The sequence below is a fragment of the Paramisgurnus dabryanus genome, chromosome 4, assembly GCF_030506205.2.
Source record: "Paramisgurnus dabryanus chromosome 4, PD_genome_1.1, whole genome shotgun sequence".
NCBI classification, from domain to species: Eukaryota; Metazoa; Chordata; class Actinopteri; order Cypriniformes; family Cobitidae; genus Paramisgurnus; species Paramisgurnus dabryanus.
In genome coordinates, this window is record NC_133340.1 from 35,477,393 (window position 1) to 35,501,763 (window position 24,371).

Here is a 24,371-nt window from a genome sequence, read left to right on the forward strand (position 1 = left end):
TTTTGTTATTTTTGGACCAAAATGTATTTTTGATGCTTCAACACATTCTAACCGACCCACTGATGTCACATGGACTACTTTGATGATGTTTTTATTGACTTTCTTGAAATGGACAATGTACCATGCATAGATTTTCAATGAAGGGTCAACATTAATGACATTATTTTCATTTTTGGGTGTACTAGCCCTTTAAACCATTAGTTGCAATCACAGTCTCACCACTAGATGCTGCAAAAAAAGCCACTCAGGGACTTGGTTCTGTTCAATTTGTAGCATGCTGGGAAAATATTTTAAAATAAGATCACAGACAGTACAAAAAAATACATAAATAAGATACTAGCTCACTTACTTGGGGATGGAGGTGGTCTACCAGACACTTTCTTTTTCCTTGATTTCTGAGAAAAACATCAAACAACCAGACACTTCAGTTTACAGTTGTTTACTCATTGCTTTTCTGGCACAACCAAATCAAATCTTTTTAATGAATTAATTCAACTCCATCAGAACAAATAGGTTAAACACTTAAACATATATAATGAGGTAATATATTGAATTTAAACTTTAAGACCTATCCCACCTTTTCAGTATCAGACACATAGCTGCTACATTGAATGTCCTCTGGCTTTTAAACAAAACAAATGCAATAACATTAACCTAAAATATCAAATACCTACCACAATCATTTGTAGAAAACACAATTTCAGAGGAACGTTAGATACTATTATGTAAAAAGTACAGTGATGATACCAGTAGTAATACCATGGTGCTTTTAGTATACCACGGTATTTATGCTAGCACACTTTAAATCTTATTTGTGTACTTACCAGGTCCTCTACTTCCTCTTCAGTGACAAGTTCGCCCGCTTCTAAAGACATTACAGCCTATTGACTATTTTTATTTTATTGTTACCTATTACAGTGCGTCTCAACAACAGCAGAATCATAATACTTTCTCATATAAGCTAAAGAGGTAGAGTATGTCCGAGTATTATTATTATTATTATCCAGAAGGAAATCGTTCTGTTTGTATTTTATGTATCCTGAAATAATAAAAATGTAAAGAGGGTATGAAGAAGTTCCCAAGATGCAGCTGTTTTTTGTCGACGTTAAGAAAAGCCACAAACGCAGGTCGATATTATGCTATAACGCTTCAGAGTTTACACGACAATAAAGCGCAACGTCGTTTCTTGTCTTTCTTCGCTGTACGGACGTAATGCGCATTATTGTTGTCTAGCAACAGAAAATGTTTTAACATGACAATCAGACAGCACACTAAATGCGTTCGGGTGCGTCAGCACTGCGCAACACTCGCGCATACTGAGTTTTCGGCTGCGTCTTAACGCTGTAAAATGCTGCCTTCGTAGGACGCATTCCAAGCTAGGACGGCATAAGGGAAAGCCTGAATGCATGATGTTTGGCTTACTTTTCTGACATCTTAGTCTGATGGAATATCTTTTTACAGTAAGTGAATAATCTTGACAAACTATATATTGTTGGAAAGCTCTAAGAATGTAGTTTTCATATTTCAAGGCCATTTGAGGATAAAAATGATATAATGTTTGAAGTCACTGACCCCATAGGATAGGAGTATATATGAAATGTATAACACTAATATCATATACATGTTAAATGTCACTAAACCCAGAGGGATTCATAATTCTAATAAATGCATATTTAAAAATCTTGACAACCTATATATAATTGGAAAGCTCTAAGTATGTAGTTTTCATATTTCAAAACCTTTTTGCATTAATAATGCAAACAGTAAAACTTATTAATTTGTGACAAGATTATGCAGCAAACTGTTGACACCTAGTGGCCGTGGTTTGTAAAACCTCTAAAAGTGTGACAGAAACCGAATTTTTATGTGATTTTAACAGAACTAGATGAGACTTGTGGCTGTCATTTTTATGTTTTTTAATATAAAATACATATTTCATTGCATTATCTTTAATTTTTTTAATTGCAAAAATATATTTAATATTCACAACTCCAAAAATGTAACTGAAAAACGTTAAAAAGAGATCACGATATTGCTTTTAGACCAAATAATGCCTGAGTTATATTAATTTGAATGTGCACATTTAACTCCACACTCAAAAAGGAGGGGGTGACCGTTATAGGGTTAATTTAATACAAATCTGTGTCACTTATGTAATTCTACTTGTAAAAATTTCAAAATCTACCTACCATATACTATATTCTAGTAGTATACTTATATACACTCACCTAAAGGATTATTAGGAACACTATACTAAGAATGTGTTTGACCCTCTCTCGCCTTCAGAACTGCCTTAATTCTACGTGGCATTGATTCAACAAGGTGCTGAAAGCATTCTTTAGAAATGTTGGCCCATATTGATAAGATAGCATCTTGCAGTTGATAAAGATTTGTGGGATGCACATCCAGGGCACAAGCTCCCGTTCCACCTCATCCCAAAGATGCTCTATTGGGTTGAGATCTGGTAACTTTGGGGGCCATTATAGTACAGTGAACTCATTGTCATGTTCAGGAAACCAATTTGAAATGATTCGAGCTTTGTGACATGGTGGATTATCCTGCTAGAAGTAGCCATCAGAGGATGGGAACATGGTGGTCATAAAGGAATGGACATGGTCAGAAACAATGCTCAGGTAGGCCGTGGCATTTAAACGATGCCGAATTGTCACTAAGGGGCCTAAAGTGTGCCAAGAAAACATCCCCCACACCATTACACCACCACCACCAGCCTGCACAGTGGTAACAAGACATGATGGATCCATGTTCTCATTCTGTTTACGCCAAATTCTGACTCTACCATCTGAATGTCTCAACAGAAATCGAGACTCATCAGACAAGGCAACATTTTCCAGTCTTCAACTGTACAATTTTGGTGAGCTTGTGCAAATTGTATCCTCTTTTTCCTATTTGTAGTAGGGATGAGTGGTACCCGGTGGGGTCTGCTGCTGTTCTAGCCTATCCGCCTCAAGGTTGTGCGTGTTATGGCTTCACAAATGCTTTGCTGCATACCTCGTTAGTAACGAGTGGTTATTCAGATCAAAGTTGCTCTTCTATCAGCTTGAATCAGTCGGCTCATTCTCCTCTGACCTCTAGCATCAACAAGACATTTTCACCAACAGGACTGCCGCATACTGGATGTTTTTCCCTTTTCACACCATTCTTTGTAAACCCTAAAATAGTTGTGCGTGAAAATCCCAGTAACTGAGCAGATTGTGAAATACTCAGACCGACCCGTCTGGCACCAACAACCATTCCACGCTCAAAATTGCTTAAATCCACCCATTCTGACATTCAGTTTGGAGTTCAGGAGAATGTCTTGACCAGGACCACCCCTAAATGCATTGAAGCAACAACCAATGCGATTGGTTGATTAGATAATTGCATTAATTAGAAATTGAACAGGTGTTCCTAATAATCCTTTAGGAGAGTGTATAATGTATATAATGTATTGCTTAAGGATAGAAAAACACATTTTATGACCACTAAAATTAAATCTGTGCGAATGTCGCTTTGGATAAAAGTGTCAGCTAAATGCATATATGCAAATAATGTTTTCCACTTGATAGTTCAAATTATTTATCAGAAATGTGATACAAAGTTTCATTGCTGCAGTGGCAGGCTGTTTATTTAATGCTTCAAAAACATTACTGTGCTAATCTTAATCTTTCTTCACTACTATAATTTGAAATGTAATGGTAACCGGGAGGAAACTACAATGATTATGACCTTGTCTTGGTCCCATCACATTAGTCACACGTGATGATGGACATCTCATAGATGGATTTGGATTGGAGATTGCATTACAGTATTAAAATCCACCTGCTAACTGTAACTCCTTAAAACATGATTAAAATGAGTATCTATCTATTCTCTAAATGATATTGTAACTGTTGTGTAGGAGTGATATGAGTGATTTGACCTGAATTACCCTCTGACTTTAATTATCATGCAGCTCTGTTGCAAAGCCTTTAAAGTCTGTACAAATACCATAAATCTTTGCCTGGACACTCTCATTATTTTAAACCAGTTACATAAGCTTTAATTCCCGCTTCTCTCCTAAGGGACTGTGATGTTTTTTTTTTAAAGAGGGCCTATCCTCTTAAAGTGATTAATGGGAATGTGTGTGTGTGTGTGTGTGTGTGTGTGTGTGTGTGTTGAGAGATGCAATGGGGAGGGAGGAGAGAGAGAGAGAGAGAGGCAGAGAGAGAGAGAGAGAGAGAGAGAGAGAGAGAGAGAGAGAGAGAGCAAGCAGTGATTGTTATCTGATCTGTTGATGTTGTACAGATATAGTCAGGTATTATGAATGAAGAGGGCAGTCTAGGTGTGAGCAAAGGTCTTTTGGGGACTAGAAAGCAAAGCCAACATACCGTACACATCAGTATTTCAGGTAAGTAAACAGGAGACAATTATTAAATGATTTAACAAACATTTTATTCTTAAGTAAACTTGTTTTTGATAGATGAACTACACAATTTGTGCATGATTGATATATGATTGAGATCTATTATGGCTTATATTTGTTTTGCATTGGCTCTAAACAGATCAGATAAAAGAAGTCAGCCTACTTTTGTATATTGTGCATGTTTTATGTATTATATAGGCAAAACAAGTATGTTTAAATATTGTAATACTTTTTCCTCTCACTGGAATAGTTATGGCTACTGTATATGTGAATTGTTATTATATTGACCCATTTTTCTCTTACAAACCAGCATATTTTATTGTCAGTGTTATACTTGAGTATCAAAACTTTAGCATCACCTGAAATCACCCACTGCCCTATTGACAAGGTAACAAATCCTATAGAATACTATACTAGAGCTTAAAGCTTCCATATAGACTGTTTTATTGACATTTTATACACATATAAGCCCATATAAACATGCATACACATGTAAAAAATGCAGAATGCATAAACAACTTAATTATGCAAGTCAATTCAACCTACTTTTGAATTAAGCTTTGACTTCTAAGAAGTTGACATAACTTTTTTTGTTAAGTTAATGTAACATCAACATATATGTTGATTTGATGTGATTATTTACATTGCACATTTTAATAAACACAACAACTTAGCCTTTTTAAGGATGCTACATGCTAAATCACAAACTCAGTATACGAAAATTGTATGCATTTAAATGTACATATCAGCTTATACAAAACTAACATTCAGTAATACCATTGTTTACTCAAAAAGTCAATTTGGATACTTGATTTAAGCATAGCTTATATGATCAGAAATAGGTCACTTTGTTCTACAAAAGATTAAAACGCTTTCCTTAAACCATATTAAATCTCCATTATGTTTTTTCATTATATAACACAAAATGGATATTGAATTTGCAGTTGTTTAACCAAAATGATTTAAAATGTGATTGCACAAATCACAGAACTGTATTAAATTATACAGATCTGTATAGATGTTCGTGATACAACATGTCTTCACCTATTTAATAACTGTGGCATTGTAATGTACATTTGTCAGGTGCGACAGAGATGCATATGGGTCAACAAAATCCTTTGGTGGACGGTCTGTCCTTAAAAGAACTGGGGGATAGCGTGCTGGTGGAGATAGAAGAACAGAGGAAAAAAATTCCCTTTCTTAAACACGTGGAGTATCGTATTATCAGCAAGGTAAATACATTTTTTCTACTGTAAACATATTTGGTTAAAACTCTCCAAAGGACAGAAAAGGCTTTTAAAGGGATAGATCACTCAAAAATGAAAAAATATGTCATCATTTCCCCATTCTCACGATGTTACAAACCTGTATAAATTTCTTTGTTTTGCTGAACACAAAAGAAAATATTTGATTGGAAGCAGGAAACAGAAGCACCATTGACTTCTATAGAAAAAATACTACTATGGAAGTCAATGGTGCTCAAAAATTATTTATTTGTGTTCAGCAAAACAAAGAAATTAATACAGGTTTGTTAAAACATTGGGGTGACTAAATTATGACAGAATTTTCATTTTGGGGTGTACTATCTCTTTAAGGAAGCCCTTACTAATTATAATGCTGTTCTTAGCCTACTTAAAAAAAATCATAAAACCATCATGTTTACATGTATTTTCTTGTTACATATACATATACATGTTATTGTAAAATGTAAGTTAATTCATACATTTTATTTCTAAAACATAATTCTTTCTTGTGTTATCCAATAAAATTAAATGCATTATTTAACAAAGATTAATATACATTACAATAAAAAATAAATTTTGTATGTAGTGTTTTCAGGTACCAGTTCACCGCAAGTACAGTGATTTCGAGCTGTTCCACAGTTTATTACTGCAGAAGTTTATCTACAGGATTGTCCCACCTCTGCCTCCAAAACGCATTCTTAAAGGCGGTGAGATTTGAACGAATTGTCTACAAAACCAGCATGTTTTTAAAGCTGTATATATAAAGCTGTTATATAACTAACACTCTTTTTTCTCATTACTTCAGTTTTAAACTCAATATCAGACCGAGAGTTTAATGACAGCCGTCGTCGGGGTTTACAAAGGTTTATGACCTTAGTGATCAGACATCCAGTTTTAGCAGGAGATGAGCTGGTCAACATCTTTCTGTCAGAGAGCAGTGCGGTAAGTGCTGACAACTACAATAAATTAACCTAAAAAAAAAAAATAATCTTTTTCACTTCTTTTTGAAACCATTTCATCAAATTGGTTCTTTTAGGGCACCATGTAGCACCTTTATTTTTCAGAGCAGAATATAGTGTTATGCACCAGGGGTTAAAGGGTTAAAGATTTTTGAAAAACACTTTGGAAAAGGGAGTCGGGCCGAGTACCGTTGCCTGGATTGCGTATGTGTGGGGCAGGTCCAGATTTTATTGGGGTATAGGGGCGTGTATGTTTAGATGATATCAAATGTCAGAAATCATGCACCCCGCCTTTAATACAGCTTTACTATTAGAGGGGAAAATATCAAATGTAAAAAAATAAAAAGATTTGTGTATTATATATAATTTTAGATTTAAGTTTTATTTATAATTGGAATGTAAAATTATAAATTGATTTGATATTTTCCTCTTCTTATTGCACTGCGAACAGTTTTCTTACTATGTTTTCAGTTATGTTATGGTCATATTACACTTGATATCATTATAAAAAAAATTGCTTGTCATGTTTTCAGCACCCCATCCCATCTGACCCTAGCAATGCCCCTGGTTCAAAGTACAGAAATACGTGAAATTAACAAGAATATTGTCAGTTTGATATTGTGAATATTAACTTTGTAAAAAAATCTATGTTTCAGGATGTTCAACACAAGCTGCGTGAAGCGTTTAAAAAGTCAGGCGATGAGTTCCTGTCTTCACAAATGACATTGTATGGCAAGGTGGGTAAAAGCTGACATATTGACCTTTGGAAAATGCTTACATTTTATAAACCTCTGTGCTTCCGACATAACAAATGTAGTTTATAGAGTTCATAACATTATCAAAGCAGTACCATGGTATTTTTAACCATTCAGTAGTTGCTTAACGGTGTTCTTTAATATCATGATATGATAATCACAATTTGAATTTGAACCTTGCTACCTACATACTTTATAAGTGTTCATATAGCTAAACTTGTAGAGCATTATCATATGTTAACAATGCAAAAGATCCCAAGGGAACACAATGTAGCTTAAATGCACTGTTTGTCACTTTGAAAAATTATTAGCCAAATGCATAAAAGGAAACCAAAAATTTGATTTTATTAATAAAATAATATTAAGCATAGGTCTTTTTATAGGTGTACCTACCGGAGGATATACATAGGCAGGCTGCCACCAATCGAGAGGTTATTGTAAACATCCACAGCAGTTTCCATAAACTAAGAGATGTAGCGGAGCGGATGGCACAGCGATCACGGGAGAACTCCACAGACCTGCTTATGTTTGGCAAAGACCTTAGGTGAACATTTCAGACACTATTGAGAATCAATATCATACGGTTTCATCCTTTAATCATGGTGAAACATGCTTTCACATTTGACTTACTTATAAAGGCTTACTTATAAACGTTTGTATTCATGGACATGGTCACATCCCATAAGCAATAATGGCATGATATGTAATATGAAATATAAGATTGTCTTCGTGACCACTATAAATTTCTTTATAGTGAACTTGGATCAGACACATCAGACCTGCCCGCCAGCGCTGTCCTGGGGAAAACATGGTTAACACAGAGGAAATCACTCGTGGAGCTGTCTGGAGAATTTGGCCTTCTTGCAGACAAAGCAGCACATCAGGTTTTAAACTGCATCTATTATCAAGCATTAGTCATAATGCACTTCGATGCTATCAAACCTACACGGATACGAAGGACACTAGAGTCATTATTGATGAACAGAAATTAAACTCAATAATGTTGCACATCAGGGCAGCAGAGAGGAAGATGAAGTGGTGGAGAAACTGAACCTTCTTCTTGAACAGCTGCAGTCGTACAAGGTAGGTATTTTATTACACTGGTGGAAAACCCACTTTAATGTAACATCTGATTTTTACCTGGTTCAAAACTGAGCTAGATTGTTGATCAATCTGATTACCAGTAGGTGGCGCCACAGTCAGTTGTCCTGTTGACCCAGATGGGTTTCAAGACATGGTTGGGTGAAATAGGGACAAACCCAACTGTTGTAAGCTAACCAAAAAATGTTTTTACCAAACCATTGACTGAAACAACCCAGCATTTTTTTTTTATTGTACTCCTGGTGTATTTAAAGGCAAATAAATGGAAGAAAAAGAAAATAAATGAACATTTATTTGTAAATGTATGAAAATATATGAAATTTAATTTGAAAAATTATAAAAAATAAATGAAAATTTATTTGAAAATTTATGGAAACAAATTAAAATGTATGCCGATAAATTAACATTTATTTGAAAATGTAATTTAAAAATGTATGAAAATTTATTTGAAAATTTATTTAAAAAAAATGAAAATTTATTTGAAAATAAAATATTTTTTTTTAAATAAATGAAAATGTATTGAAAATAAATGAAAAATTATTTGAAAATTTATGTAAATGTACGACTTTTTTAAATTCATGAAAACAAATGAGAATTTATTTGAAAATCTATGAAAATAAATGCAAATTTATTTGAAAATCTATGAAAATAAATGAAAAATTTATTTGAAAATTTATTTGAAAATAAATGAAATTGTTTTTGAAAATAAACGAATTTTTTTTTAAATAAATGATTTTTTTTAAATATGGAAATTTATTTGAAAATAAATGAAAATTTATTTGAAAATAAATGAAAATCTATTTGAAAATAAATTTAAATTTATTTGAAAATGAATGAAAATTTATTTGAAAATGTATTTGAAAAAAAAAATTTAAATCGGTTGGACAGATACCAAGTGCAGACTATTCAGGGGTAACAAGAAACACTTTATTTAGAGGGACGAAACAAGGAAAACAAAACCCACAAGGCGGCAAACAACATAAACAAGATTACCACAACACTAAACAGACTAGACTTTAAACAATATTATTAACAATAAACTAGACAAGACTACACTAGTCACTAGAACACCAAAACGATCGATCACAGGACAGCAAACCCAAGGGCAAATTAAATAAGGGAGCAAATCAAGAGGTTACCATATTTTATTCTTAGTTTTTATACGAAAAGTTTTTGGGGGTTTTTTTGGTTAATTTTCGTAAGGGACCCATGACGTCAAAGAAAGGACTTATCTCAATTTGTGTCAAAAGTAGCATTTAACAATGTTTAAATGCAGTTTGAAAGGATGATCAAGTTATTTAAAGTTTTTTGTTGAAACTGCAAACTGATTTTGCTCTAATAACAAGCGCCCATAAGCACATATTCTGAATAAAAATATATTTGATTATCTGTGTGTATATAGGAACTGTGTGATCGCCATGATAATGGTGTGTTACTGGAACATCAAAGGGCTTTTGAAAGACGCAGCAGTGTGGCCAAACACCTCAAGAACCAAAACAGCATTGAGCAACCAGAGTCTCGACTCACACAGGTAACACAGACATACAAAGCACACAACAACTTACACTTAACTAACACTAAATTGTTGTTTATACATTACTTAAATGAATAACATTAATTGCTCAAATAAATGTATGGGTCAAATACTTATACAAATAAAGTTCAGTTATTGAAACATCATGGTTGTACCGTGGGATATTTGATATAAGATAATGTGTAGTTAATATACTGGCATAAATAATATAGTGGCATCCAAATAAAAAAATACTGTAGTGCATGTTTTACCAATAAGTCCACGGTAGTGGTGAGCGGGGCACAAACTAACGCAGGGTTAATACTTTACATATAGAGGGCCGAGCAATCTGTGATTTGGGTCTTTTTCTCTTACTGTCAGAAGATGATCTCCTGTGAATTTCATTAAGATATTAAATCAAAGAGTTATTTGGAGACATGGAAGTTAATTTCTTTACCTACGTTTTTTTTTCACCATATCCAACTGTATATTATTTAAATCACTGTCTTGTCTTGTTACCTAAAACAACACCATATACTATGGTAGCATAGAAACCCTTTTAATAATAAAGAGAAATGTGATTAGTAATTAACTTTCTATATGTGCTGTATTATCATCCTATACAGCAGGAAAACACGATTATTACTATGGAGATGAGGAGCTATTTCTCCCTTCTGTGTCTACATCAAGAAACTCAGCTGGTCTTCACCCATTTGCCCCTTGTGACTAACATACTGGGGGCATTCGTCCATTCCCAAATACAAGGACACAAAGAGGTGCAGTAACACTTACACAGATTTTGGAGCATCAAAGTTTGATTTCAATTATCGTTTTCACATTAATTTCAATCTTTGGCATGGCCTTACTCAGTCAATATTAAAGATACCAAGGTTATATTTGGACCTTTGAATGTTCTTTACATTATATAGGATGATTTTATGTAGAAAAGTGGCGGCCGGTGACTTCTTTTTTCGGGGGCGCATGATGTGAAGTTCATCACAACATGTAGCTCGTAATTTCAAAATATGTGTTCAGTGCGTCGAGAGATTCTGTGTGCATCACATGTCTTGTCAACATAATTGCCTGCTGCAGACGTGTCTAAATGGTTTATGATAAAATAGACGCTCGCTTTTGCCAGATACTCGCATAATCTCATGCATTATCAGAATTTACTGTTAATGAAGTCTTGCATGTATTTTGTGAACGTGAGCATCTCTTTGATCATAAATGGTTTTGACGCATGTGCAGCAGGCACTTATTTTTACAAAACACGTGATGTACATGATGCAACAAACATATTTCAAAAACACGAGAAACACATATGACACTCCAAGCACTTATTTTGAATTTGCGCCCCTCGGATGAGCAGTCACGAGCCGCCACTGTGAAAGCTAATTTTTCACTTCTTATCTTATTTATGTCACTATCAATACACTTTTGTCGTATTATAAAGGGGAACATTGGATATTATGAACAATTGCTGGTATTTTTCAATATCATGTTGATTAACTACCGTCTTTATTGTTCATAGATGGGTGACGTATGGGGTGACCTTCATCCAAAACTGAAGTCTCTGTTTGACAGCGCTAATGAAGCCTCATCTCACTCCTCTACAGAACTGAAGACATGTGCCGTCGTTCCCTCCATGTAACCAGAAAATCTCTGTGATCCGTGTTACTGTCTGAAATTACTGTGAACCTGGTCATTTTGTGTACATTTTCTAATGTATTTACTTTTCTTAATAACTTTTCTAAATAGTGGTTCCTGAAGGTATTTGGATATTTATGTCACACATAGGCCTAAATGTTATATTTTATTACATTAGACACAACATAAAAACAATCTGCTAGACCTTTATCCTCAACCAAACATGATTTTTAACCAGTGGGTATTTTAGTGGATGAATAACCTTCTTTTCACACAGAGTCACCACTTGTAGTTCATTACATTCACATTATGGACATGTTTCAAAAGTCTTACAATCAGAAATACGATATACCTTTAAATGTCCAGTCAGACAAAATGGTCAATAATGGTCCCTAGCTGACCCTGGGGCAATATCCTTTCAGAAAGTACACGTATGCCCCTAAAGAGTTCATATTAGAGTAGTTCATATCTCAGAGTAGAATATGTGATAAATTGGTTTCCATGATGAGCCAAAAGGACCACCCCCTTTATGGTACAGTTCAAGCTCAAATGAGTTCCCACAGTGTAAGATTAATCCATCACCGGTGTGTTAAAGAGAGATTTAGAAAGTCTTTTTTACCTACTTCTATTAGACTGTACAATCAACGGTATATAAGATGAAGAACCCTATGGAATCATGTAGATGTCCAAATAATTATAATGCTCTGCAAATTGATACTTCACAAAAATTGGATGGTGTGTTATGAATGCTATTTCTATGATGTATTATTATGTTTTATTTTTTTATGTGTGAGACTACTGTGACATTCTAAAACAGGTGTGTCCAAAATTTCATTGGTGATGGCCATGTTTGTCTGTCCTTGCATTCAAATGATTTATTCTACAGTCGATCTTATGGTTTAAGTTGAAATAAATTCAAATCCATTTTTAGTCACACATTTACAAAATCCTTTGAAATACAGATTGGCAAATAGTACAAATACACTGAGACAGGCCTGTTTTGGCACACATTTGAAATGTTGGTTTAATTTGTTTCATCGTTTTTTTTTTTTAGTATATGAATGAAACATGTGACTTCACCGGTACAAAACAAATCAGAGCATCAGAGAAACAGCCAACAAATGTGTAGACAAGAAAGGGGCTAGTTTTCACACAGGAAAATTATCAACAGTTATTTCCCAGTTACTTTAATAGCAATGATATTTGACATATTTTCTGGTATGAATCAAGCACAGAAAATCGTTTAATCCAGTTGAACTGTGTGTAAGGATGGGGTATTTTTCATGCACATAGGGCAAGTTTTGTGCATTTAAGGGCAGTTTCCCAGACAGGGTTCAATCCAGGAATACCTGGCATTAGTATGTCTTCAGATATGTGTAAGTGCCAGATGTTTTTAAATTAAGGCTGCTCAAAAATTATGCATGAGTCTGGGACTAGGAAACCGCCCCTATTAGTGTATTATAGTGTAGTATCTAACCTATTTATTAGACCAAAAATGTATTTATTGACCAAAACATAAAATTTTTGTACATACTTTAAATTTCATTAATTGCTTTATGTTATGTGATTGATTAACATTTCTAAAATAAAAAAAATGCATGAAATAGATAGGTAGGCTTTTTGAATGCTATAAAATGTGACATTATGCCACAATAGATCAATATGTACAATAGTTTTTCCTTTTTGCACACTGTAAAAGGTAAAAGTTGGATCACTTGGTAAACATTTTTTTCAACTTACATTTTCTCACTTGAAGTTGAAAATGTTTAAATATTTACCATAAATCTTTCACGAAGTTAGAAAATATATAAGTTTAAGTTGCAATACACCATAAAAAATTGCTCCTGGTTGCCTTAAAATTTGCATTAATTTAAAAAAATTGTAGTTGAGACAATATTTTTTAAAACCAGGTAACTTTTTTGAGTCGACTAATATTTTCAAGTCGATGAACTTTACAAGGTACACTGAAAAAAAAATAAAGGCTGGATTTACTTAAAGGGGACAGGGAATGAAAAACCATTTTTACCTTGTCTTTGTTGAATAATGGTAGTCTACCCACATTCACGAACATACAAAAAGTGCTAGACATGCTAAACATCTCAGTCTCATAGAAATTCCTCTTTTAGAAATGTCAGCCAGAAAACGGCCCAATCTGAAAAACTGATGCTTATGACATCACAGGCATCTCACTGCCCCTCCACTTTAAAATAATTGGCTATATTTTTTGAGTGGCAGCAAAGCAGCCAATCAGTAATGAGATTGCAAGTTAAGCCAGTAGGGGGAGCCAAATAGGTGCAAAACCACTTGTTTAAAATCCCCCACCCTATAGAGCGATCTGAGAGAGGTTTTTAGGAAGCTTCTAAGGCATTACAGACCAAAAAAAAAAAAAATGTTGTCTACATGTCACATCACAGAACAAGGATAAATACCCCGTTCAATCATTCTATGTCACCTTTAAAATGCATCACTTTTGCATCAACTTTTTAAAGTAAGTTTTACTTGAAATATTAAGCAATTGCATAAATTGCTTAAAATTTCATGTAATACTTACTTTAAAAAATGGATGCAAAAATGATGCACTATATTTTTAAGTGAATCCAGCATTTATTTTTTCAGTGTATGTTTTTTAGTTAAATTAATAAAAATTTTTTTACAGTGTATACTGGAAATATTCAATAGTATTTAACTCTTTAAGGTATACAAAACTTCACTTCCAAAAAGAAACATACCCACCTCAACATTCACTAAGGTAAAAAGTGTGACAACTAATCCCAATCTTCCATACACTGAAACAAAAACATCCTTACAAACTTTGTCAGAAGTACTTTTAATGGGCATATGTCAAAACAAATGATTACTAAAGCGAGTGCTTGTCCTCTTGTGAAACCATGGGTACAGTAGAACATGCACACACATATGGGAATAACTGAAGAAAACATTTTCACAGCTTTGTAATGAATCCTTATAAAGACATGGATGTCAGTGAACTACACACAATTATTCCTATTTGAGTTTTACTGATGTAAAGTGATGCAAAAGAATTGCATCAAAACAAAATATTCAATTTATAAAGGCATTTGTGTTAAGTCTAGAAAAGTAAGGATGTGTCCCGTTTTCTTGTTTACTTCGGAATGACGGTAGAGGTAAAGCTTATTACTCTGAATGGAAGCATTAACTTCATTGAGATTACAACAATGCCATACAATACAAATGCATACAAAAGTAAAAAAACTAAAACAATAATAAACAAAAACGACATATAATGAAAAAGCCGTGATGTTTATGTGCACGTGTCGTGTGTGATAAACAGATTGCACAGTTATATGTTATTATATGATTATCAGACACCGAATGTCTCTCATGGCCTGAGGCTTAAGATAAGAAACAAAAAAAAGTCTATATAGCGCGTGCGTGCGCTTTAATCTTCCAAACGAGTACATTCGCACTCCATTTGAAACATCAATTGTAAATATGATACCCAAGGCAACATCAGCCGCACATTTGAGTTGTCCTGTCAGCAAATGTAAAAATTAAGCAAATTTGGGTATGGTTAAAACCACTGTAAAGCTTTCTGATGGCACTACAGGTAACCATGACGACAGAGGAAAAAAAGATTTGGGCAGATGTCAGGTCAGGATTTATTGGCAACTCCTACTGTAAATTAATTCATTTAAAAATAATCAAATTGATAACCGACAGTTGCCTGACATTGAGACGACTGTCACCAAATTTTCCTGCTTGACCAATTAGCATTAGGTTCTCCTTTAATACCAACAGCCTTGTCAACAGATAATACACTATCAGTTTTAAACGTTTTGTACATTTTGAATAAAAATTGTGTAAAAACACAAAACGTCTGGCAATAAAAATGCTTACAACCCAATATAGCCATTCGTAACTATTTTAAGGTGGCCAATTTGTATAAATCTGTACGATCACGTTTGTAAGCTTAGGGCCGAGGTCCATTTTTTACGCGTACACGAGGATCTGCGTACAGTGCGCGTGCCGCTATTTTCGGCATCAGAAGAATGCATTTTTTTACATGTGAAATAAACTATACTTTGTGCATTCAACCGCGGGTTTATGTATAAAACAAACTATACTCCGGGCTTTAGTAAGATATGCTTTTCCTCCAGTGACTGGAGATGTGGATTCTTTCTTGCTTTGTTTATATTTATACAATTAATGCTGTACGAATTCATACAAAATTGCCACCAATAGCTACGTTTTTCAATGAGATCAAGTTGAAACATTTATATAGGCTTATATTGAGAAATTTGCCTTCTAAATATCAAAACTGGTTGACCACTAGTAATAATAATGTAATGAATAATTTGTTTTTTAGTTACTGGGTTCCACCAAATCTATCCATCCAAAAACATACGTCGAAACGTGGTGCTAACAGGACGCTAGCATTAAAAACAAAAGAGAATGTTGATATTGTGCTTAAAAACAAATACACATTTCAGATTCAATACGGATGAAAATAAAAATAAAAACATTATTTATATATATATATAATATATGCATTCAAGTGGTATTTCTATGGCTTTTTGTACAATACAACCTTTTGTGAAAATATACATCTACACATAATTCAAGTACAAATGTACAAAATTCTTTAAACTCATACCCTTTAATTATTATACAGTTTAATACAGTTCATAAATACAGTTGAACATTCATATGTTTTAGCTTTCCGATTGGCAGCTGTCGAAAAGTGGGAGTGGTTTAAAGTCAAGATGGCTCCTCCCCTTCCACACTGTTGGCACTCTTGAAGCAAACCTGCAGGTGAGGAGGAACAGTGACATCATCTCCAATGCAAAGATATGATATCTACACATAATCTACTGTATACAGATGGATAAGTACACTGGGATATCATGACACACGTCACCTTTAACCATTCGAACTCGGCGGTGAACAACGAAAATGTAAAATAAGTCAGAAAAGTAAAGCTAGTAAAAAGCTCCAGTGCTTGCTTTTCCAGGTTTGGGTTAGTCAGAGGAAACCTAAATTAAAAGGTTTAGTTTGTTACAGGGTTGCAAAGTTTACCATACACACACACACATACACACATGGTCTGCCCACTTCCACTTTCCATTTTAGTGCGAACGTCACAACAGAGGTGCCAGATGCAAAAACCAAATGGTAAACAGAAGCACACAGCGACCGAGACCACCAAAACCGTGAAACGATGGGAACACAGTCTGCTCGAAAAGAGCCAGAAATACCTCAAGCACCACCCCCTCTGACCACGACGGGCGGCGCGCTAGCACTTGCCTCTCGTCGAAATAGACGATAGAAGAATCCTCGCTTGGGGGCCGGATTTGGTCGGTTCACATCCAGATCAGAACACAGCACGCCGTCCATCTCGAAAACATTGATCTCCTTAAAGCACTCCATTTCGATCATCTGAAAAACAAACACACAATGCTATACACTAGGGATGCGCCGATACCACTTTTTTGGAATACGAGTATGAGTACGAGTACTTGCATTTCAGTACTTGCCGATACTGATACTGAGTACTTAAAAAAAAAACATGATTCAAATTTACAGGTAACAGCTTTAGTCATATAATTTAACAAAAAAACAAGTGACTAGTTTTCCAGTTTGTTGTAAACTCTGCCTCTTTGGACAACACAAGAGGCATTAACCCCTTACACGCCACTCAAACATAGACATTTCTCAGACCGTGGTATCGATCCCTGGTATCGGGGGACTTTTAACGAGTACGAGTACTTTAGAAAATGTGGTATCGAGGCCGATACCAGATACCAGTATCGGTATCGATGCATCCCTACTATACACTACATACCAAGTCCATTATGGCCTTTTAAAATGTGCATTAAACCATATACTGCAAAAAATGACTTTCTTACTTAGTATTTTTGTCTTGTTTTCAGTAGAAATATCTAAAAATTCTTAAATCAAAATGTATTTTCTTGATGAGCAAATTACTTAAGAATATAATAGATTTTAGACAAAAACTATACAATTTAAGTGAATTTGTGCTTTAAACAAGCAAAATTATCTGCCAATGGGGTGAGAAAATTTTGCTTAAATTAAGTGTTTAAGAAAAACTTATTTTTAGATTTTTTTTCTCACCCCAATGGCAGATATTTTTGCTGGTTTTAAGTTTAAATTTACTTTAGGTCATTTTGCTAATCAAGAAAAAGCACCTTAATTTAAGTATTTTTAGATATTTCTATTGAAAACAAGACAAAAATACTAAGTAAGAAAGTCTTTTTTTGCAGTGTTAGGAGTGCACATTTTATATTTATATTTATAGAGATACCAAACACACAACTTTATTTAATTTATTTAATTGTGAAGGTAGCGCAATACAGATAATTGGTTGCAAGGGCAATAGTCAAATATACTTTGTTATGTTCAGTCTACGAATAAAAATGTGTATGCAAAAAATGCACTTGCATACACAAGTTACAAAGAGCGCAGTACCTCATTCTGCCAGGGGATGGAGACACTTCCTGTTACAAACTTGTGGTAAAAGTCATCATCCGTAGGGTCCAGGTTTACGCCTTTAACTGTTGAAAACTGCTCGATATCTAAAACATCCTTGCAGTACACTGCACGTGGCTTTGATAGAAAAAATAGAGGAAGACGCATACATTTTTTAAACATTGTCAAGTCTGCTGGATGGATCGGACATGACAAAACTCTTCTTAAAAGAGTTTTACATGACAGCCAAATCAGTTACATTATATATTTTAGATGTCAAAGTCAAGCATATTAAATAAAGAACATAAAAACGAGCCAATCACGGTCGTACATCGGGACAAAAGGGCGGGTCCTGCATGTTGGCCTCCAGTCGCTTGAAGTTGATATTTTGGAAAATGGGATTCTGCTTTACTTCGACCGCTCCGCTACCTCGACACCCCAAACGCTCCTTTGGATCTTTACATAACAACTGTTGAGTTTAAGAGAAGAGAAATGATGTCAAAAAGAGGAAGTGAGGTCAGAAAGATGGAAAACACCCAACAAGTCATGGCACTGAATTTGACCTAAAGGTCGCAGTCCTCCACTACGTCCTACGCCAAACTCACTGCAAACACACTCTTTCGTGAAAGTGCGTCAGTCTTTAAGCTAGTTAGTAAAGTTTAAAATATTGATATTTTATTTTTCTTACAAAATTGCATCATTTACACTCAGAACGCCTTTATTAACCTACTGGAGCTGTGTGTATTATTCCGTCAAGGGTGGATGGACTTTTTTGGGCTTTAAATCAGAAGCACCATTTACTACAATTATAAAGCTTGGATCAGCCAGGATTTTTTTTTATTATAACTCCGATTGTGCTCATCTGACCCTAAGATAATCATATACATGGGGGATGGCTTGAGGGTGAGTAAATCATGGGGTAATTTTTATTTTCGGGTGTACTATCCCTTTAAGTTCCCCACTGTTGTTGCATTCATGTGTGCTTATTTCATAAACATTATAATTTCTACATGACTCGAGGGCCAATAGTACTAAATAGTACTTAAAAGTTGCACCTGTCGGCAGATTTCTTTAGCGTCTTCAGAGAACTTCTCTGAATATTCCTCTTGGTCCTCGCACACACGTCGGTCCACTTCATCTCTTTTCACGCGTTCTTTGCGGCGCCGGAACGGCGACTGGCCTTGGATCATCTCGTATATCAGGCAACCCAAACCCCACCAGTCTGGACTGAAGGTGTAGCTCTCATTCTGAATGACCTCTGGTGCTTAAAAAAAAAAACAGAAAAGTCATATTCACATTCAAAAATACCGCTGTAGAGATGTGTGGAACGTGATTGACACTTACCCATATATCCCACCGTCCCGACGCGCCCTCGTATCGTTTCGCCCTCTGGAATCTGGACAGCCAATCCCAGATCAGAAATACGAATGTGCCCTGTGGACAAGTATTACAACAATGTTAAAATAACCAGTATTACCATTCCCAACAAGCCCAAAGATGACACACTTGAGTGAAAAAATGTTCTCATGGACAGAAATGCTCCAATTAAAGCGTAGGCGTAGTTTAACAAGTAGGACTACATTTTTTTCATTTTCTGATGAAAACATACGCTGCCTTTAACTGTGCAATACTTTATAAGGCAATGCTAGAATGTTGAGGGTGAGTGTTAAAGGAATATTTCACTTTGTGAGAAAAACATTTCAGGATTTTTCTCCATATAGTGGATTTTATTGGACCTTAACAGTTTACAGTTTTAATGCAGTTTTAAAGGATCCCAAACCGAGGCATAAGGGTCTTATCTAGTGAAAAAAGTAGGGGAGAGCGGGGCACAACGTAACGCTTTTTGGTTTTGGCTCAATCATTCAAAAAATATTTGAGTTTGATTAATTATATTTTTACACAAGCAACACACACATCTCTGCTACAAATGACCATTTGAAGTTTGTTTCTAGTACTTATCATTCTTGGACAATTACACCAAACGTGACAGAAGTGCAAATGTTACAACTTACCCCATTGGTGGGGTTAATTGTAACAGGCAGGGGTTAGTTGTAACACTTGCTAAAAATTAAGTTTGCAGGCAAATATTACAATACTATTTTGTGGATATTGTTTAAATATATATATATATAATAGACATATATATATATATAGACTATAATAGACAGGAATCCACACTGTATTCATTCATCCAGCCCTTTTCTAACAACACTTCAATTATAAATGGATACAAATGTCTAAATATGTGAGAAATAGCAGCACAATTATGACAAAAAATTGTTTTATATGTGACCCAGTCTGATATAACCATACTAAAGTCTCAAAATCTAATTCTGAGATAATGAGCAACAAAGTCTGATTTTAGCATTTCATTATGATTTCAATCTTTGACGTGACCTTATTCAATCAATATTAAAGATATGAACAAAAATTTATTTGACACACGATTTTTGATAAGACAGGCACATTTATTTTGTTGGCAGCCAGCAATCATTTGTGCTTAGCCTATTTAAAATTACGCTAACATTAGCTGTTTTCATATCTTAAGTGCTGAGGGGTTAGTTGTAACACAGCGTTGGGTCAAAATATTTTCAAGCCCACCAAAAAAGTTGCTAAGAGCTGCAGACATATTTCAAAACGATGCTATGTTTTAGTCAACAAGACACTGATTAATATGACATTGCATTGGATTTGGTATCTTACACACCTTAAACTTAGAAACCGAAAAAACATATGATGACAAAATTTACTTACACGCCACCAAAACACTTGTTCATCAATAACTGTCTGGAAAAACATTATACATTTCCAATAATTTGTGGAAGAACGTCTTTTGGCAGCGTGGAAAAAATCCTGGAAAAACAAAAAGCTCAACCTTGTGCAACTATGTAATCAGTCCGTGTTACAACTAACCCCGTGTATCCCTACTTTTAAACAACAACTTCTCGTCCTGCACTAGCCGCGTGTCCTTACGGATTACTTCAAGAGGTCATGCATGACGTATGAGAAACTACCGCTCCAGAGTTTAGAAAGAGGACTGTTCCGACACCGTTGTATGTGGAATGATACTAATTAATTTCAGTTTATAAAATGGACCGCAAGTGTGCTTTCAGACATGTAGCGCATGACCTTTCGACATGATTACATAATACGTAAGGTCGCGCTGATGCGTCACACGGCTAGTGCAAGATTAGAAGTTGTGTTTTAAAAGTACATTTTTTTTATACTTTTTGCCAAAAATGCTAATCATTTCGCTAGAAAAGACCCTTTTGCCTCGTTTGGGATCGTTTAGAGCCATTTGAAGCTGCATTGAAACTGTAAACTGTTGAGGTCCAATAAAGTCAATTATATGGAAAAATCCTGGAATGTTTCCCTTAGAAAACGTCATTTCTTCTCGACTGAACAAAAAAGACATAAATATCTTGGATGAAATAGGGGTGAGTAAATAAAATTGAAGAGTGTCATAAATGAACCTTATCGACAATATTTGCATGACGTCTGCTGCATTTTATTTAAACAGTTGGATTTTGGAAGGATCTAATGGTATCATGTAGAGATTTGTAAAATATAGTGACTAAAAAGCAGCTTACCACGGTCATCTAGAAGAATATTCTCAGGTTTGAGGTCTCTGGAAAAAAAATCACATAAGAAATGTGACCCTGTCTGTGAAATTCAGGCTAGAGTATCATAATCTAAATATTATGAGATTATGACAATCAAAGTTTGATATCACATTGATTTTAATCTTTGACATGACCTTCCACAGTCAATATTAAATATATAAAGGTTATACTTTTTGAATTATGGAGGATGATTTTATTTAGTAAACAGTGAATCATAAATAAATGACCGGAGTAAATTTTCAGACCGGATCACAAATTCTAAAGACGTCTTATTCTGGGCATTTGTAAACTTTTAAAGGTGGTTTTCCACACAGGGCTTATCCTAGTCCCTAATAATTGTATCAAAATGCATGTTTGAGTTACTTTAAATTATAAACTACTCGCTCTGACATATCTTAACATATATAAGTGCCATCGTTTTGTCCCAGGATGCACACCAGTATTGTTTTTATGTAAGCTTTGTTTGTAAAAACGAATTTAATTTCAAAATATAACTAAGGCCTAGTCCTGGATTAATATAAACCCTGTCAGGGAAACTGCACCTTATGGTATAACATTAATAAAGATGATGAATTTATTTTATGGCTGTTCAACCCAAGTAATTCCATACACGTCCTCGTAATTTGCCTATTTCGAATGAAACATGCACCCTAAATAGCAAATTTGTATATATTTGATTCGCATGCTGCATGGTGCATGCCGAAATAGACTTTCATATTCAAAAATCTAAATGCATTCAAATCTGGTGTGTCAGGCAAATGCTACAATATCAAAATCTAGGCAAATATCGGTATTTTTACATTATCTGAATACGCTGAATAAAATAGCTTTTCTTTGATTTATGGTTTGTTAGAATAGGACAATATTTGGCCAAACTACAACCATTTCAAAAGATGCAATCTGAGTGTACAAAATATTGAGAAAATCCCTTTTAACTTGTCCAAATAAATTATTTCGCAACACATATTTTTAATAATAAATAAATGTTTGATATATTTACTATAGTATATTTACAAAATATTTTTACTTAATATCCTAATGATTTTGGCATTACAAAAATCAAAATCTCACTATTTTGACTCATGCAATGTGTTGTTGGCTAATCCTACAAATATACCGATGCAACTTATGACTGGTTTTCTGTTGCAGGGTCACATACAATAATTTAGTTTTTTAAATATCCTCCTGTGCAATTTGAGAACAGTGAAAGGTAAAACCCATCTCATCTTGTATTTCTCATGGCCAGCGTGAATATCGGGTGCACGCGCACCTGTAGACGATCCGTTCCCGATGCAGATCCTCTAAGCCACAGCAGAGCTCTGCAGCGTAGAAGATGGCACGCTGTTCATCGAAGCCAGAGTTCCCCATGTTATAGATATGAAACTTGAGGTCGCCGCCATTCATTATAGTCAACACTAAACAAAGAGCGTCCTTGGTCTCATATGCATATGCCAAACTGACCTAAGAAAAACAGAGAAAAGGAGACAGAGAAGTGCATTGTTATCTATTCATGAATTAAGGCAGGATACATTCAACTTTGTGCTGAATTTACAAGTAAAGCTATGTTCACTCTCAACTGGTAGTGCATATATTTGTATTATTTGTAGTAATATGTGTTGCTAAGGACTTCATTTTGGACAACTTTAAAGGCGATTTCGATTTGTTTTTTTGCACCCTCAGATTCAAGATTGATTTTCAAATAGTTGTATCTCAAAACCATCAATGTAAAGCTTATTTATTCAATTTTAAAAATTGAATGGTTCATGACCCTCATGACCCTCACACAATATTAAAGTAAAAAAATATTAGTGCAACTTTCATGAAGTAAATCAATAAAAAGCATTCCTTCCGCTAGAAAAAAATAGCCCCTGACCATGAACAAAAATGTGTTTCAATGTGTTATATGCATGAAAGTTCAAATAAAAACAACAAACCGATAGATTATGTTGCTAAGGGCGCAGTGATAAACAGAACCGTTGGGTGAAGCGGTCATAGCCGTGTTTTATTGTGAATAAAGCACACCTGTTGATCAATCAGAATCAAGGATTGGAACTAACCATTTTATAATTAAATTTACATTTTTGCTTTCTCCATATTTTGTAAAACTTATAATTTTAAGTACAGAAGCCACAGCTTGCTATTATTATGCCTTCACTGCAGCGTATTAACAAACTGTAACATCCTCTCGAAAGACCCACGGCGGAAATTGAAGACCACAGCGTAAAGGAGGGGTTCTCACCCTTCAGTTTAGTGGTTACACCCAATATTGTGGGTGGCTGGGTTTTAAAGATTACAGAACAAAGAGTAAATTCAACAATATGTTGATGTTGAACAGTGCGAAGCTGCAGATCATTAAGAGCATAAAAGCATGTAATATTTATGTTCATATACACATGTATGCTGTATATATTTAAAGTCATCATGAAACGGAAGTAGCGATTGTCTTATTTTACCCATCGTGACGTACAGTATATCTGAGTGAAACATTTAAAGCAAATGTTTTTAATTTCTATTTCATGATGACTTTCAGGGCTTGGCATTAACACCAGCCAACCCACCAAATGCAGGTAGATTTCTGCTGTGGCGGGTAAGACAGCCAATGCCACTAGTCTCTTTGGCAGGTTGAATATAATTTCATTTTTTTGTAGTTTTCTTAAAAATT

General features: G+C 34.6%; 3 protein-coding genes across 9 annotated transcripts in view; 1 reads left to right on the top strand and 2 right to left on the bottom strand.

Moving 5' to 3' along the window:
- iqce (IQ motif containing E) overlaps positions 1–1,292 on the bottom strand; it is a 14,015-nt gene extending 12,723 nt beyond the window's left edge. The window contains exons 1-3 of one of the 2 annotated variants that reach the window (XM_065254368.2): positions 825–1,292; positions 578–622; positions 350–395 (exon numbers count right to left, since the gene is read on the bottom strand). In XM_065254368.2, the coding sequence (XP_065110440.1) occupies positions 350–395; positions 578–622; positions 825–875 (142 nt within the window). In that variant the 5' untranslated portion in view covers positions 876–1,292. The remainder of the gene's footprint in view (positions 1–349; positions 396–577; positions 623–824) is intronic. The other variant, XM_065254370.2, reaches the window with a different exon arrangement.
- Positions 1,293–4,251: 2,959 nt separating this feature from the next.
- Positions 4,252–13,174, top strand: snx8b (sorting nexin 8b). Of its 4 annotated transcripts, XM_065254376.2 has the most exons (12): positions 4,292–4,387; positions 4,713–4,790; positions 5,486–5,634; positions 6,233–6,353; positions 6,452–6,588; positions 7,262–7,342; positions 7,744–7,904; positions 8,115–8,244; positions 8,375–8,443; positions 9,864–9,992; positions 10,601–10,750; positions 11,506–13,174. In XM_065254376.2, the coding sequence occupies exons 3-12, from the start codon at positions 5,497–5,499 to the stop codon at positions 11,623–11,625; spliced, it is 1,236 nt and encodes a 411-aa protein (XP_065110448.1). In that variant the 5' UTR covers positions 4,292–4,387; positions 4,713–4,790; positions 5,486–5,496; the 3' UTR covers positions 11,626–13,174. The 4 variants fall into 4 exon arrangements, with proteins under 4 accessions (XP_065110446.1, XP_065110447.1, XP_065110448.1 ...); XM_065254374.2 differs by lacking the exon at positions 4,713–4,790 and having other exon boundaries at positions 4,252–4,387; XM_065254375.2 differs by lacking the exon at positions 4,713–4,790 and having other exon boundaries at positions 4,252–4,387; positions 6,242–6,353.
- A 1,157-nt stretch (positions 13,175–14,331) lies between these two features.
- The window catches only part of grk4 (G protein-coupled receptor kinase 4), a 35,136-nt gene continuing 25,096 nt past the window's right edge, over positions 14,332–24,371 (bottom strand). The window contains exons 9-16 of one of the 3 annotated variants that reach the window (XM_065254372.2): positions 22,980–23,170; positions 21,677–21,714; positions 19,431–19,520; positions 19,142–19,350; positions 18,418–18,555; positions 18,087–18,224; positions 16,856–17,036; positions 14,332–16,406 (exon numbers count right to left, since the gene is read on the bottom strand). In XM_065254372.2, coding sequence (XP_065110444.1) covers positions 16,857–17,036; positions 18,087–18,224; positions 18,418–18,555; positions 19,142–19,350; positions 19,431–19,520; positions 21,677–21,714; positions 22,980–23,170 — 984 coding nt within the window. In that variant the 3' untranslated portion in view covers positions 14,332–16,406; position 16,856. The remainder of the gene's footprint in view (positions 16,407–16,855; positions 17,037–18,086; positions 18,225–18,417; positions 18,556–19,141; positions 19,351–19,430; positions 19,521–21,676; positions 21,715–22,979; positions 23,171–24,371) is intronic. The other 2 variants (XM_065254373.2, XM_065254371.2) reach the window with 2 other exon arrangements.